At 37.7% G+C, this 14,996-nt stretch overlaps 1 protein-coding gene across 3 annotated transcripts; it reads right to left on the reverse strand.

Annotated features, from left to right (window-relative positions):
• LOC102186190 (lysozyme C-1-like) lies at positions 251-4,955 on the reverse strand. 3 transcript variants are annotated; one of them, XR_001918062.1, is made up of 3 exons: positions 4,809-4,955; positions 3,750-3,825; positions 251-815 (listed from the first exon to the last, which is right to left on the reverse strand). XR_001918062.1 is itself a non-coding variant. In XM_018047960.1 (3 exons), exons 1-3 carry the CDS (start codon positions 4,579-4,581, stop codon positions 749-751), a joined length of 246 nt encoding a protein of 81 aa, XP_017903449.1. In that variant the 5' UTR covers positions 4,582-4,784; the 3' UTR covers positions 251-748. The 3 variants fall into 3 exon arrangements, 1 of the variants encoding a protein (XP_017903449.1); XR_001918061.1 differs by having other exon boundaries at positions 4,792-4,955; XM_018047960.1 differs by lacking the exon at positions 4,809-4,955 and adding an exon at positions 4,479-4,784.

Below are 14,996 nucleotides of genomic sequence, written 5' to 3' on the forward strand. Positions count from 1 at the left end.
TTTGATCTTTCACTGTTGAGGGTATGGGTTCAATCCCTGGTTGGGGAACTAAGATCCCACAAGCTGATCAGCTCAGCCAAAAAAAAAATTATAAGAACTGTCAATATGCTTATGGATTTTTCTCCAGCAATAACCATCTATTTGGGTATAGATAAAGATGTTGTAAATATTAAGTATCATTTTTTCCCAAATATATACATATGTATTCTTCATAGACACTAAATAACTCTAAACAAAGACAGACAAGGTATGAATTGCAAGGCTTTTGATGAAAATGTCTGTATTTTTTACAGATGCATCATTTCGTATCTATGGTTAATTAGCAATTATTTCAATACTGGCAATCTCATCTGAATTTAGTCATAATGCATAAATCTATGATAATAAAATTAAGGAAAAGAAAGAGGTCACCTAATCCCTCTTTATATTCCTTCTTGATCAGCAAGATGTATAAGTGATCTTTCTTTGATTAAGAATTGAATATACTGGAGATATATTTGATAATTAAGAGTTTAGACAAATATTTACCAACATTAGTTCTGTCAGCACACTGAATAATATTGTAGGCTTATTAACAAACAGTTAACACATCAGGTAAATATTAAGCTTCTTAGAAGAAGGACCATATGCTCCTGCTTCTGTAAAAATGTTATTTGTTTGAAGGACTGGTGGTATAACCTTTCACTCAACTATTACTTCCTTAATGTGAAAAAGAGACAAAATGAGCTGAAGAATGATAACTCCACAGTTACAGGGCGCAACCCTTAGCATAACTGCTGACTTCATGGTCTCGACAGTGACTTTTCCATGCCACCCTGTGGAGAAAGATGAAACATATATTAATAAGACTTAAACATAGTGATACTGTAATAAACATTCAAATTCTTTGGCAGAACAAAATAGCTTATCAATACATGAAATAGAGGCTATAGACAGTTTCAACTATCACTAGTTATTAACTGGAGATATGTATACCAAGGACTTCACATCTCCATCAAGCCTTCACTAGAGCACAGAATACTGAACACAGATGTTGAGTCCTGTGTAGTCCACAACACAAATGCAGAGTGCATTCCACATTTACTTAATTCCAAAATAATTTCAAGATATGACAAGTAATTGATAGAAGAGAGAGAATTTTAAAACCTCTAGAAATCCCCTAAAATAAACTGAGGAATAACAGAATAAGATTTTGATTCAGTTAAAATAGACTGTTTCTATATAATACATTGTTCAGCATAAATCTAAAGAATAATGCTCTTAAAGTGCTGACTCAATATGTCAGCAAATTTGGAAAACTCAGGAGTGGGCACAGGACTCAAAAAGATCAGTTTTCATTCTAATTCCAAAGTAGGACAGTGCCAAAGAATGTTCAAAATATCATACAATTGTGCTCCTTCCACATTTCACATAGCACATTTCCCATGCTAGTAAGGTTATGCTCAGAGTCCTTCAAGCTAGGCTTCAGCAGTACATGAACCGAAAACTTCCAGATGTACAAGTTGGATTTAGAAAAGGCAAAGGAACCAGCGATCAAATTGCCAACATCCTTTGGACCATAGGAAAAGCAAGAGAATTTATTAGAAAACATCTACTTCTGCTTTATAGACTACGCTTAAGCCTTGTATGGATATGCAAGCAAACTGTGCTATGGACTACAACAAACTGTGGAAAATTCTTAAAGAGATGGGGATACAAGATCACCTTGCCTGTCTGCTGAGAAACATGTATATGGGTAAAGAAACAACAGTCAGAAACTTACATGGAACAACTCATTGGTTCAAAATTGGGAAATCAGTATGACAAGGCTATGTATTGTCATCCTGTTTATTTAACTTATATGCAGAGTATATTATGCAAAATCCTCAGCTGGATGAATCACAGGCTGGAATCAACATTGCCAAGAGAAATATCAACAACCTCAGATGTGCAAATGATACCACTCTAACGGCAGAAAGTGAAGAGGGGCTAAAGAGCCTCTTGATGAGTGTGAAAGAAGAGAGTGGAAAAGCTGGTTAAAACTCAGCATTCAAAAAACTAAGATCATGGCATCTGGTCCTATCACTTCATGGCAAATAGAAGGGGGAAAAAGTGGAAGCAGTGACAGATTTTATTTTCTTGTACTCCAAAATCACTGTGGTTGGTGACTGCAGCCATGAAATTAAGACACTTGCTCTTTGCAAGGAAAGCTGTGGCAAGCCTAGATAGTGTATTCAAAACCAAAGACATCACTTTGACCACAAAGGTTGCTATAGTCAAAGCTATGGTTTTTCCAGTAGTCAGGTACAGATGTGACATCTGGACCATAAAGAAGCTGAGTGCCTGAGAACTGATGCTTTTGAATAGTGGTGCTGGAGAAGACTCTTGACAGTCCCTTTGACAGCAAGGAAATCAAACCAGTCAATTCTAAAGGGAATCAATCCTGAATATTCATTGGAAGGACTGATGCTGAAGCTGAAGTTCCAATACTTTGACCAGGTTTCCTGAAGAGCCGACTCATTGGAAAGGACCCTGATGCTGGGAAAGATTGAAGGCAAAAGAAGGAGGGTACGGCAGAGGATGAGATGCATAGATAGCTTCACCAACTCAATGGACATGAATTTGAGCATACTCCAGGAGATAATGAAGGACAGGGAAGCCTGTGTGCTACAGTCCATGGCGTCACAAAGAGTCAGATATGACTTACTGACTGAACACACAAACAAAGCTGCAATTTTCAGTCCTCAGTAGCATATTTTGGTCTTTGGGAATATATTCCTTTGCTTCTCTCATAACAGTAGGGTAAAACAGCTCTCACCTGGGACTTCCCTGGAGGTCCAATGGTTAAGACTCCACCCCTCCAATATTGAGGTAGATTCCTGGTAATTAGGTAGGAGGCTATAAACCTACCAGGCTCCCCCGTCCCTGGGATTCTCCAGGCAAGAACACTGGAGTGGGTTGCCATTTCCTTCTCCAATGCAGGAAAGTGAAAAGTGAAAGAGAAGTCACTCAGTCGTGTCCTACCCTTAGCATGGACTGCAGCCTACCAGGCTCTTCCATCCATGGGATTTTCCAGGCAAGAGTACTGGAGTGGGGTGCCATCGCCTTCTCCTAGGTGCCCAAAGGCACTACTAAAAACCCCAGTTCTCCATCCTCCCCTTATTTTTTTGTCTGCATCTAATGGCATGTAGTTCCCTATCCAGCACCCCTTGCACTGAAGCACAAAGTCTTATCAACTGGATGGCCAGGCAAGTCCCCAGCTCTCCTCTTTCATGCTTAACACATACCATGCTCTGTAACAGGAACGTACATACTGTAAGTCCATTATACTTCAAACACAAACATCCAAACAAAATCATAGGAAAAGAGGTCAATGTGTGGTTATCATAGGTAGGGGTAGTGGGAGGGGGTGGGGCTGGGGAATTAGATGAAGTCAGTCAAAGTTCTTACAAACTTCTAGGTATAAGATAATGAATACTGGGGATGTAATGTATGTGGCGATAAATACAATTAACACTGATGTATGTTGTATATAAAGATCGTTAAGAGAGTAAAGCCTAAGACTTTTCATCACACACACAAAGTTTTTCTTCTACTTCTTTGTTTGTATCTATATAACATGATAGATGTTCACTAATCTTACTGTGACAATAATTTCATGATGTATGTAAGTCAAATCATTTTGCTGTACACTTTAAACTTCTACAGTGATGTATGTCGATTACATCTCAGTAGAACTGGAATAGGGGAGAAAAAAACCCAAAACATACCATGCTGGAATGCCTTGCTCACTGACAATCTGCTTTGCACATGCTACAGCTTTGGCAATGTCATTTTCCATTAATTCTGAAAAGGAGATGGTAAGAAATGAAGACAACATTCATAGAAATTTCATTATAAGTTTAAGTTCGATCAGCTTTGTTTTCTTAGGCTGAGGAAAGAACAACCAAAATTTTGTTATATATAGTTTATATACTGGAGAAGGCAATGGCACCCCACTCCAGTACTCTTGCCTGGCAAACCCCATGGACGGAGGAGCCTGGAAGGCTGCAGTCCATGGGGTCGCTGGGAATCAGACACAACTGAGCGACTTCACTTTCATTTTTCACTTTCATTCATTGGAGAAGGAAATGGCAACCCACTCCAGTGTTCTTGCCTTGAGAATCCCAGGGACGGGGGAGCCTGGTGGGCTGCCGTCTATGGGGCCGCACGCAGTCGGACATGACTGAAGCGACTTAGCAGCAGCAGCAGTAGCAGTTTATATACATAGATAAATAAATATGACCAAATGTTAATAACTGTTACAGTACATGATGAACATATTGAAGGTTATTATATTAATGTTTCTAATTTTCCATATATTTAAAACATTTAATCATAAAAAGTAAAACCAAAATTTTTAAAAGGACCACACATAGTCCTCCTCTTTGGTTAGTTAGCAATCCTTTGTTTTCCAATAAATCAGGGCAGATTAGAAAAATACCACATAAGCAAATTACCTTCTCCTCCCCAAACAGGTAAGTAAGGGGAACGGCATTGTTCTTTACAAGCATCAACAAGTCCAGGTACAATAACATGACAGGTCATTCCAGAAAGTCTCATAGGTTAGCAAACAGCAACATTTTATGATACCAGCTCGTTAGTTTTTTACTTGAGAAATTTTGAGAATAATAGGGAGGTTCTAGAAGTTCAGATGGAATTTTTCTAGGTCCCTGATAACTCCTCAAGACATTTTCATTTGTATGGAATCTCTGTTCTTATAGGTATAATCAGATGGGACCTGAGCCGTCACTCAACATTATTTTGTCTTACCGCTGCAGAATACATACAGCCGTCAACTGTGTTCGGGGTTTAGCCATCATTACACCACCATTTGCTGTTGATCTGAAATATCTCATAATCAGTGCTTTCACTGTTAGGATTGTAGTTTGTCGTTTTTGTGTTATAACTGCTTTCCCATTTGGTCAAACACAACCCTGAAAAAAAAAATATTTTTTTATTATAAACAGCAACATGACATGACTTAACATGAAATAACTTGACATCTATTTAACTAATTCTATTTTAGTATGACTTAATTTATAAGTTTAAAGATGTATTTTACTTGTGAGATATTCTAACACCTTAATGTTAAGAATTCCCTTAAGAGAATTCTTTTATTAGCAAATCATGTAATACTAATGAAACAAGACAACATATTTTTAAAAACATTAAAATAGCTATTTCTTCCATTCCTATTACTCTTCCCCTGCTCCCATCCCTCAGGTAAGATGCAGCCAAGAATAGAAAAATCAACAGAGTCGTTGAATGAGTTTGTTCATTATCAGCAGATACATAAGCTAATGGAAAAATACTTTTATTTAAAAAAATATTCATTAGGAAAAATAAGGAATTTCTGGGAGAAATAACATTTCTTATAATACCTAGAGGTAAACTTGGGTATCAAATTAGAATCCAGACCAAAGGAATCATAGAATAGAAAAGACTATATCATCCATCCATCTGTCTAGCCATTGGCTCATTCATTCAAAAACAATTATGATGGGGAAATGTCTGAATTCAATCTGAAAAACACAGTGATGACATTGACAAATATGGGCTAAAATACACAGTAACTTTTTTTTAGTGTGCACCTTGAATTCTGTGGAAGAAAATGAAAATTGACTAATAGACTAGAGTCAGAATAGTAAAATATCATTTCATGGTGCATTTCAGAGATCCTTATGCAGATATTAATTGAGAGGAAATAGGTTCCCACTGTCCCTGTTTTGAGAGTTCAGAGTAATTTTTTAAAACTTTGCTGTTAAAAATTCAACATCATGGTAAGGGGGTTAAAAGTGAGAAAAATACTACGTAACTCATGTTTGCAGAACCCAAGTTCCAAACTGAAAATGGCTAGAGTCAAACATTTGACAGATATATCACAGGTGCCGAAATATTTTTATTGCCAGCCTACTTGTGTCACCTGGCAAATTTAGTGGCACTAGACAAGTACAGTTGCACCTAATATGCTTAAAATGATATAGATTTGAACCTCCTATGCCTCACTCCTTCCCCTGGTGCATCGGATTCTAAAGAAACAAGTTGCTGTTTTTAACCACTCTAAATGTACAAACCCTCCAAGAAAGAAAAGAGCCATTCACTCAAAGCCCCTTTCCTATTATTCATGCTCTATTAGTATCTGTTCCACACGTGGCTAACTGTTTGGAAGGAGGAAGAAGAGTTAACTTGCAGTTTGCCAGGCTGACTCCCTTATAGTCATCCAGTCCGAGTTTCTTCAGAGTTCTGGCAAGCTCACATCTCTCAAAGACCTTGCCCTGGACAGCAACAGAAAGGAAGAGAAACCCCAGAATAATGAGAGTCTTCATGTTGACTGAGAAGTCAAGTGTCCAGACGGACCAGGGTGAGCTGGACTTGCCATTCAACATCTTTTCACTTTGCTCTCACCACACTGATTTGGTGTGGTGAACCACACCACTGATTTGCTCCACCCTCTGAGACATGTGCAAAACAGGAGCAGTTTATTGGCCCATATACTTGAACAGTTTCCTTTCTTATGTTTGAAGAGAGATATTCTGATATCCTAAGAATTAATCTGCAGAAAATAATGAAATGACATTGCATGAAGACATGGCTCAGGTAGATTCAGAGTTAGCCCTATTGCCCGAACAGGAACTTTCTCCTATTTTTATGAAGTTGAGCAAGTATGAAGAAAAAAAACCTGAATGAACATTTTACTCAACTGAAAATGAGCTCCCATCTTTGATTAACATGTATTTACATTAAGTCGTTTTATATGTCTGCAGTATATTGTCTTTATCTTTTTCACTTAAAATTATTTTATATACACTTTTCACAAGAACATAACACACTGCCTGTTGTTCTGATCAGTACATAGCACAGCACCATGTTGCTCACAGATTCCTATACTTGCTCTTTTTGGTGTCTGTTGTAAATTCTTAATTTATAAATCAATGTTTTACTATGATAAGTAAGCCTCACATGAACAACATTCCTAACTCCTTTCTGACTATGCCTTCTTCACATTTCCATGTTAAACTTAAAGGGTCATTGTAAAGCAAGGAAACTGCACAGTAAACCGACAGAAGAATAACAGAATATGCCATTCCAAAATCTTCCCCTTTGGCATGAGGATTCTTTTGAGCTGAAAAAGCAGATCCTAGACAGGTTCTCTGCCCTCCCCCTATCTTCCTGAAAGCTGAACATAACTTTGTGCATAAATTAATCACCGAAAACCCTGGACACTTATCAGCCCCAAGACAGCACCAAAGGGTTCTACAAAACAACAATCTGACTAGATATTATCTTTTTTCCCTTTCTAATGTATTTATCATTCAAGCTTAGTATTCTTTTCCTCTTTCTAGTTGCCCCTCTAAATATATGCTGTTCTTTGGTTAAAATGATCTGTAAATCTAAATTCTAGCCTCTTCTTTGAGTTACTTATCCCTTCATTTCTCATAAGTATACATGAGAAAGTGAAAGTGTTACTCACTCAGTCATTTCCAATTCTTTGTGCCCGCATGGACTGTCCATGGTATTTTTCAGGCAAGAATACTGGAGTGGGTTGCCATTTCCTTCTCTGGGAGATCTTTCTGACCCATGGATGGAACCCGAGTCTCCAGCATTGCAGGCAGATTCTTTACCATCTGAGCTACCAGGGAAGCCCAAGTATACATGAGATGTACATGTTAATAAACTTGTTTCCTTTTCTCTTGTTAATCTCTGTTTTGTTACAGTGAAAGTGAACTCGCTCAGTCATGTCCGACTCTTTGCAACCCCGTGGACTGTAGCCTGCCCGGCTCCTCTGTCCAAGGGCTTCTCCAGACAAGAATACTGGAGTGGGTTGCCATTTCCTTCTCCAGGGGATCTTCCCAACCCAGGGATCGAACCTGGGTCTCCCGCATGGCAGGCAGATGATTTATCCTCTGAGCCACCAGGGAACTCTGTAACTCAGCCAACAATGGTAAAGAGTAAAGGGAAACACATGTTTCTTCCTGTACAGTTCCTAGTGATGAGGATGGGACAGTGAAAGGCTGGAACACTTCACTCTCCCTGGAGACTGCTGTTGAGATATGGGATAGTTGACAACAGACCAGCAGAAAGTAAGAGTTTTTACCATGTCGGTCTTTCAGTTTTCTGTTTAGAGTGCACAGTCAAGAGAGGAGGATAAAGCTTTTCCTTGTCCCTTCCTTTCCAAATTCACAGCGGCAGGAGAAAAACATTTGGGAAAATAGATCGTAAATGATGACTCGTGAGCTTGGTTTTGGCAATCAGCACCTGTGGTTATTGATCCTTAGCTTCCCAGAAGGAGTCATGTTTTGCTTTGTCTCTGTCATTTGTCGTAAGGATGAAAAACCATAAAATGAGAATCTCCATTTGTCTTGTTTTATATCCTGAGAATTTGGCTTTGTTACCAGTGAGAATACTCCCTCTGGCTTCTGCCGCTTGTGGGGTGCAGGTTGTCTGTCAGGCTTGCATCAGCAGCTGGCCAGCAGGGAGCCTAAGACATGAAGTGACAGGCAGCATTCTCTGTCCACCCATGCCGACTCTCAGGACAGTCTGTCTTAATAGAGTGTCCACGTGCATAAGGGGCCTTTATGGCCTCTACCTTCTCGGCTTGGTTTGAGCGGAAAACTCTCAACCCAGTATCACCTTTCTAGTGATATGGGTGAGGAGAGCAGTCGTTTTAGATGTCTTGCTTTGTGTGAGACAGAGGTTTCTTTGCCTCCTGAGACATGGAAGACCTTTGCTTTCTTCAGCTTTCTCTGGAGAGGCTCCGCATCTCAAGAGGGCTACATTTCTTAAGGGACTCCTCTCGCGTTCATGGGTAAGCCCTAGTATTGGTTTTAAGTCATAAAAAGACTCAGTGGTTTGGAGTCACAATTGAAATAGGTATATTGAAGATTTGAACTTTTATACCTAAAAGGATTTTTAAGGGAGCTCATATTTTAAACAAGTGTTCTGTTTTTTACCAATGGGAAGATCAGATTGAAAAGAAAAAAGAAAGAAAGGAAAAAGATAGCTATAGAAGAATACTTTGGTGTGAGGGAAAAAACAGAACACATTCTTAACAAGATTAGGAAAAGATCAGAGAATAAACATCTGGACTGCAGAAGTCACTCAAGCAAGTATAAAATTTACATTAATATAGATAGCCAGGAAAGAGCTTTGACAAAGGTCCAGGAAATGCACAAGAGGGCTTGATGTATCACCTGTTACTCTATAGCACACCTGACCATTTCCAGACTTTCCTGTATTTGGGGGCTGTGCTACAAAAAATTTTTTTAAAACTAAGATATTGAACTAGCCTATCCTACTGTTAAAGAAAACAAAAATGTCATAGGAATTATCCTAGATTTCTGATAATAGGCAAACATGCCCCTGAGTTCCTTCTTAGATAAACCCTACAATTCTTTCTCAGTACTTTGGAAATATCGACCTTATCATATCTTTGAACATTAAGATCTAAAGAAATAATTGTTGCCTAAAGCAAACATGGGACTGGAAAAAAAATAGCGAGAGAGATTTTTTAAAACAACCTGTTATTTGACATTTCCATAAGCTCCCTTACTCCAGATTTTGTTCACAGCCTCTGTAGGATTATCTTTTAAAGGCAAATAAAAATCTTGAAAGTCTTATCCACAAATCTTGGTAAAATGGGTCAGCCATCTCAGTGTAAATTTAACTTGTTCTATCTGCCAGAAACACCATTTTGATCCAATTATTCTTTTATAGGGCTTTCCTGAAGCTTCTCTACAGGGCTTTAGGGGTAATAAATACCCCTGCAATGCAGGGGGTGCAGAGTTTCATCCCTGCGTCAGGAAGATCCCCAAGAGTAGGAAATGGCAACACACTCCATTATTGCTGCTGGGAAAATCCCATGGACAGAAGAGCCTGGTGGGATATGGTTCATGAGGTCTCAAAGAGCCCATGAACTAAAGTGACTGAGCATTCTTTTATAAGCTATTGAGTTTTGAACTGCTGTACCTAAAATGTGGCTAAAATGTTTAAATGAAAGCTATAAGATCCCCGTTTGCATCTATCTATATGTCTATCTATATCTATATATGTATGTTATGTATATGGGATATTTTTCTCCCTCTTGATATATTCCTAAAAACTTGTGAAAGAGCTCTATTTAACTGGCTTAAAGAAAATAGAAGCACTTGTATAAATTAAGACTAGTTATGGGATTTCCCTGGTGGTCCAGTTGCTAAGATTCTGAGCTCCCAATGCAAGGGTTCCAAGTTCAGTCCCTGGCCTGGGAGCTAGATCTCCCATGCCATAATTAAGACCTGGTATAGCCAAATAACTGAATAAATATTTTTTAAAAAAAATAAGTAAGCTTTGTCAAATAAGCTTGGTAACAAATATGTTGTCTCTACTATAAGTTTGATGTGATAAAATTATAAATTCAACTTCAGGACTGAATTTTTAAAAAGTGATTTCTTTAATGTATGTCATCAATATGGCAAGAAAAAAAGACGTGTAAATTTTAAGGTTCTGTGCCTGTGATTTTTGCTACTTGCTGGATTTGTCAACAAGAAAAACAGCTTTAAATGATGGTTAATTTTTAGGGTCTCATGAAATTTTCATGGCAACTCAAGCATTGAATATGTACATCATTTCCAAAAAAAGAGAAAATACTGAAACATTAATTGCCAAACATATGTTTATCTGCTTTTGACTTCTTATTAGAGAAATGAAGAATATTTGGGTCTGTTAATAACATGCTCTTTTTGCCACTCTAAACAAACATCCTATAAAAAGACATATGTCTCTAGAAATTACCAAATGATATATTCTAGGGATTCCCTGGTAGTCTAGTGGTTAAGAATTGGTACTTACACTGCCAGGGACCAGGTTCAATCCTTGGTTGGTGAACTAACATCCTGCAAGCCACCCAGCTCAGCCAAAAATATATAAATAAATAAAAATTTAGAAGAGCAAATAAGATCAAATATGAGGGGTCTAGGAAATGGGGTTCTAATACAGAAGAAAGGAGAAGGTAAATTTTTGAGATGAAGGGAAAAGTGTCCTTGTGAACTTCCTGGGGAAAAACTTGAAGATGGCCTGGAATGTGTGAACTTATTGAAAGGAGTTCCATTAGTCTGGCCAAGACTTTGGGTAATGAATTAATACACCAATTATTGATTGATTCAAAATTGGGAAAGGAGTATGACAAGGCTGTGTGTTATTACCTTGTTTATTTACCTTATATGAGAATACATCATGGGAAGTGCCAGGCTGGATGAATCACAAGCTAGAATCAAGCTTGCCAGGAGAAATATCAACAACCTCAGATATGCAGATGATATCACTCTAATGGCAGAAAGTGAAGAGGAACTAAAGAGCCTCTTGATGAGGATGAAGGAGGAGAGTGAAAAAGCTGGTTAAAACTCAACATTCAAGAAACTAAGATCATGGCCCCAGTTCCATCACTTCATGACAAATAGAAGGGGAAAAAAGTGGAAAGAGTGACAGATTTTACTTTCTGACTCCAAAATCACTGCAGATGGTGTGTGCAGCCATAAAATCAAAAGATGCTTCCTCCTAGGAAGAAAAGCGACTACAAACCAGACTGTGTATTCAAAAGCAAAGACATCACTTTGCCAACAAAGGTCTATACACTCAGAGCTACGGGTTTTCCTGTTGTCATGTTTGTTGTGAGTGTTGGACCATAAAGAAGGATAAGCATTAAAGAATTGATCCTTTCGAACTGTGATGCTGGAGAAGACTCTTGAGAGTCCCGTGGACTGGAATCAGATCAAATCAATCAATCCTAAAGGAAATTAACCCTGAATACTCATTGGAAGAACTGATGCTGAAGCTGAAGTTCCAATACTTTGGCCATGTGATGTAAAGAGCCGACTCATTGGAGAAGACCATAATACTGGGAAAGACTGAAGGCAAAAGGAGAAGGGAGTGGCAGATGATGAGATGGTTAGAAAGCATTATCACTGAATGGCATTAATCTGAGAAAACTCTCAGAGACTGTGGAGGACAGAGGAGTCTGGCTTGCTGTAGTGTATAGTGTTGAAAGGAGTGAAACACGGCTTAGCAACTGAACAACAACAACAGCATAATTGTACAGGGGTCTTACAGGTAGGAATTATGTCCATCTTACAGATGAAAAATGTGTCCTAGAGAAGATAAATCATCTGTCCAAAGACATATAGCTAGTGAGCTGGAGAGCTAGGATTTAAGATTCAGGTCAATTCCATGGCCTTTTCAGTTTACCACATTATCTTGAAGTTGAAGTGAAAGGGAAGGAATTCTGTTGCGATGTAATCCTCATCCCTCAACAGGCTATAACTTCTTTGTCTATCACGTGTCTGATTTTGGATCCCAATATAGTTGTGCAAACCCATTTTATGTATTTATTTTTAAGGTGTGAGTTTTCTCTATGAGGTTGATCTAACACCAGGAATGCCAAGGAACAATTAGAGACTATTTAAATATCAATATTCTTAATGTGCACAACTGATAATTGTGGAAAGCTTTGGATTTCTTTGTGCATACTTTCTTTGTACTATTATTTCTGTTATCTTTAAACGTCCACAGTCAATACAATTAGAACTTAGGCTGGATCTTACTTCTTTTCACTTTATGAACAAATATTTCCCTTTCCAAATAGATCAAGTTACAAAGATTCTTTCTCAATTTACATAACAATTGGGCTATCATCACTGAGAAATTATTTTTCAAACACGTCGTAAAGCATAACCTTGTTTACAAAGTGATGGAAATGTTCCCATTTTAGTTTTCTCTTTCCAGAAGAGCATTCTGATTTCATTTCTCTGTTAAGTATGAAAGTAACTTGGTAGTTCCTGTCAAAATTGAAAATGGACTTATTATACAATCCAGCAATCCACTCTTGGGTATTTACCCCAGAGAAATGTCTTCTTCCCTCCTAAGAACTTCTATATGAGTATTCATAGCAACTTTATTCTTAAATAGCCAACACCTGTAAACTATCCACATTTCCTTGAACAAGTGAAAAAAATCCCTAAAAGTAGTGATAAATCATTTAAGAAATTGAAATACTACATTAGAAAATTTTGTTTAATGAAAAAACACAGTAAGGGAAGAAAAGTGGAACAAAAAAGACATGAGATATGTACAAATAAAATATAAAATCACAGATATAAATCCAACTATATCAATAATAATATTAAATGTAAATGGATAAGAGAAGAATGAATACCAATTCTTCATAAACTCTACCAAAAACCAGACAAGGTACCCAACCCATTTTATGAGGCAAATATCACCCTGATACCAAAATTAAAGAAAGACATCACAAGAACAGAAAGCTAACAGATCAATATTTCTTATGAATATGGATGTAAAAATCCTTGACAAAATACTATGAAACTGAATGTAGCAACACATAAAAAGAATTATATCCTATAACCTAATGGATTTTTCCCAGGAATACTAGTTGGTTCAGCACCTGAAAATCAGTGTAACACATCACATCAATAGGATAAAAAGAAAAACAGAAACAAAATGATCATCTCAGCAGACATAGAAAACAGCATTGAAAAAATCCAACACAGTTTCATGATGAAACTACTCAGCAAACTAGGGCTAGAAGGGAACATTTTCAGTCTGATAAAAGACATCTATTAAAAAACCTGCAGATAAGATTATACTTAATGAAGAAAGACAGGATACTTTTCTTCTATGATCAGGAACAAAACAAAGAAGCCCACTCTCACCACCTCAGTTCAACACTGAAAAGGAATAAAAGGCACTCAGGTTGGAAAGGAGAAGGAACACTGTCTCTCTTCACAGATGACATGATCTTTCATGAACTGGGTTGGCCAAAAATGTTGTTCAGGTTTTTCCATAAAATGTTATGGAACCTTTTGGCCAACCTGATAGAATATCCTAAGGAACCCATTAAAAAAACCTGTTAGAACTAATAACTAAGTTCAGCAAGTTTGCTGGATATAAGAATATATTAAAATTGTTCACAGATAGGTATAGATATTAACTAAGTTGATTTCAGATCATTTTCATTACACCAAAAAGAAACCACGTTAAAAAAAGAAACTAGGTATCCTTCGGCTTTCACCCACTGACCCCTAATTTCAGCACTAGGCAATCACTAATCTACTTTCTATCTCTATGTACTTCCCCGGGCTGGGTATTTTATATGAATGGAATCATATTATAGGTGGTCCTTTGTGACTGACTTCTTTCACTTAGCATAATTTTTCAAAGTTCATCCTGTATCAGTTCTTGTACTAATCAGCACATGTATCAGAATTTAGTAATTTGTGCCTTCTCTTTTACTTAGTTAGCCTACTAGAGGTTTATCAAGACAGGTCCCCTTGAAGAGTTCTGACAAAATGAAGTCCACCGGAGGAGGAAATTGCAAACCACACCAGTATCCTTGTTGTGAGGATCTCTTGAACAGTATGAAAAGGCAAAAAGATATGACACCAGAAGATGAGTCCCCCCAAGTTACAGGGGTCCAAATATGATACTGAGGAAGAGTGGAAGGCAATTACTAATGGCTCAAGAAAGAATGAAGGAGCTGGGCCAAAGTGGAAATGACGTTCTGTTGTAGATTTGTCTGGTGGTGAAAGTAAAGTCCAATGCTGTAAGAAGAATATTACATAGGAACCCGGAATGTTAGATCCATGAATCATGGTAAATTGGACATGATCAGCAGAAGATGACAAGAGTGAACATTGACATTTTAGAAATCAGTGAACTAAAAGGGATCAGAATGACAAATTTAATTCAGATGACCATTGTATCTACTACTGCGGGCATGAATGCCTTAGAAGGAATGGAGTACCCCTCATAGTCAACAAAAATGTCCAAAATACAGTACTTTGGTGCAGTCTCAAAAACAACAGAATGATCTTGGTTTGTTTCCAAAGCAAACCATTCAACATCACAGTAATTCAGGTATGTCCCCAAAAACTAATGCTGAAGAAGCTGAAGTTGACTGATTCTATGAAGACCTAGAAGATCTT

Source organism: Capra hircus, chromosome 5 (genome assembly GCF_001704415.2).
Source record: "Capra hircus breed San Clemente chromosome 5, ASM170441v1, whole genome shotgun sequence".
NCBI lineage: Eukaryota > Metazoa > Chordata > Mammalia > Artiodactyla > Bovidae > Capra > Capra hircus.

What these genes read in the sequence shown, in the direction of transcription:
- LOC102186190 (XM_018047960.1), bottom strand. Translation starts at nt 4,581, where the DNA reads ATGAGACTTTCTGGAATGACCTGTCATGTTATTGTACCTGGACTTGTT. An exon ending in ACCTGTTTGGGGAGGAGAAG is followed by an intron (nt 3,826 to 4,478) that starts GTAATTTGCTTA and finishes TCTCCTTTTCAG; the next exon opens with AATTAATGGAAAATGACATT. An exon ending in GAGCAAGGCATTCCAGCATG is followed by an intron (nt 816 to 3,749) that starts GTATGTTTTGGG and finishes CTTTCTCCACAG; the next exon opens with GGTGGCATGGAAAAGTCACT.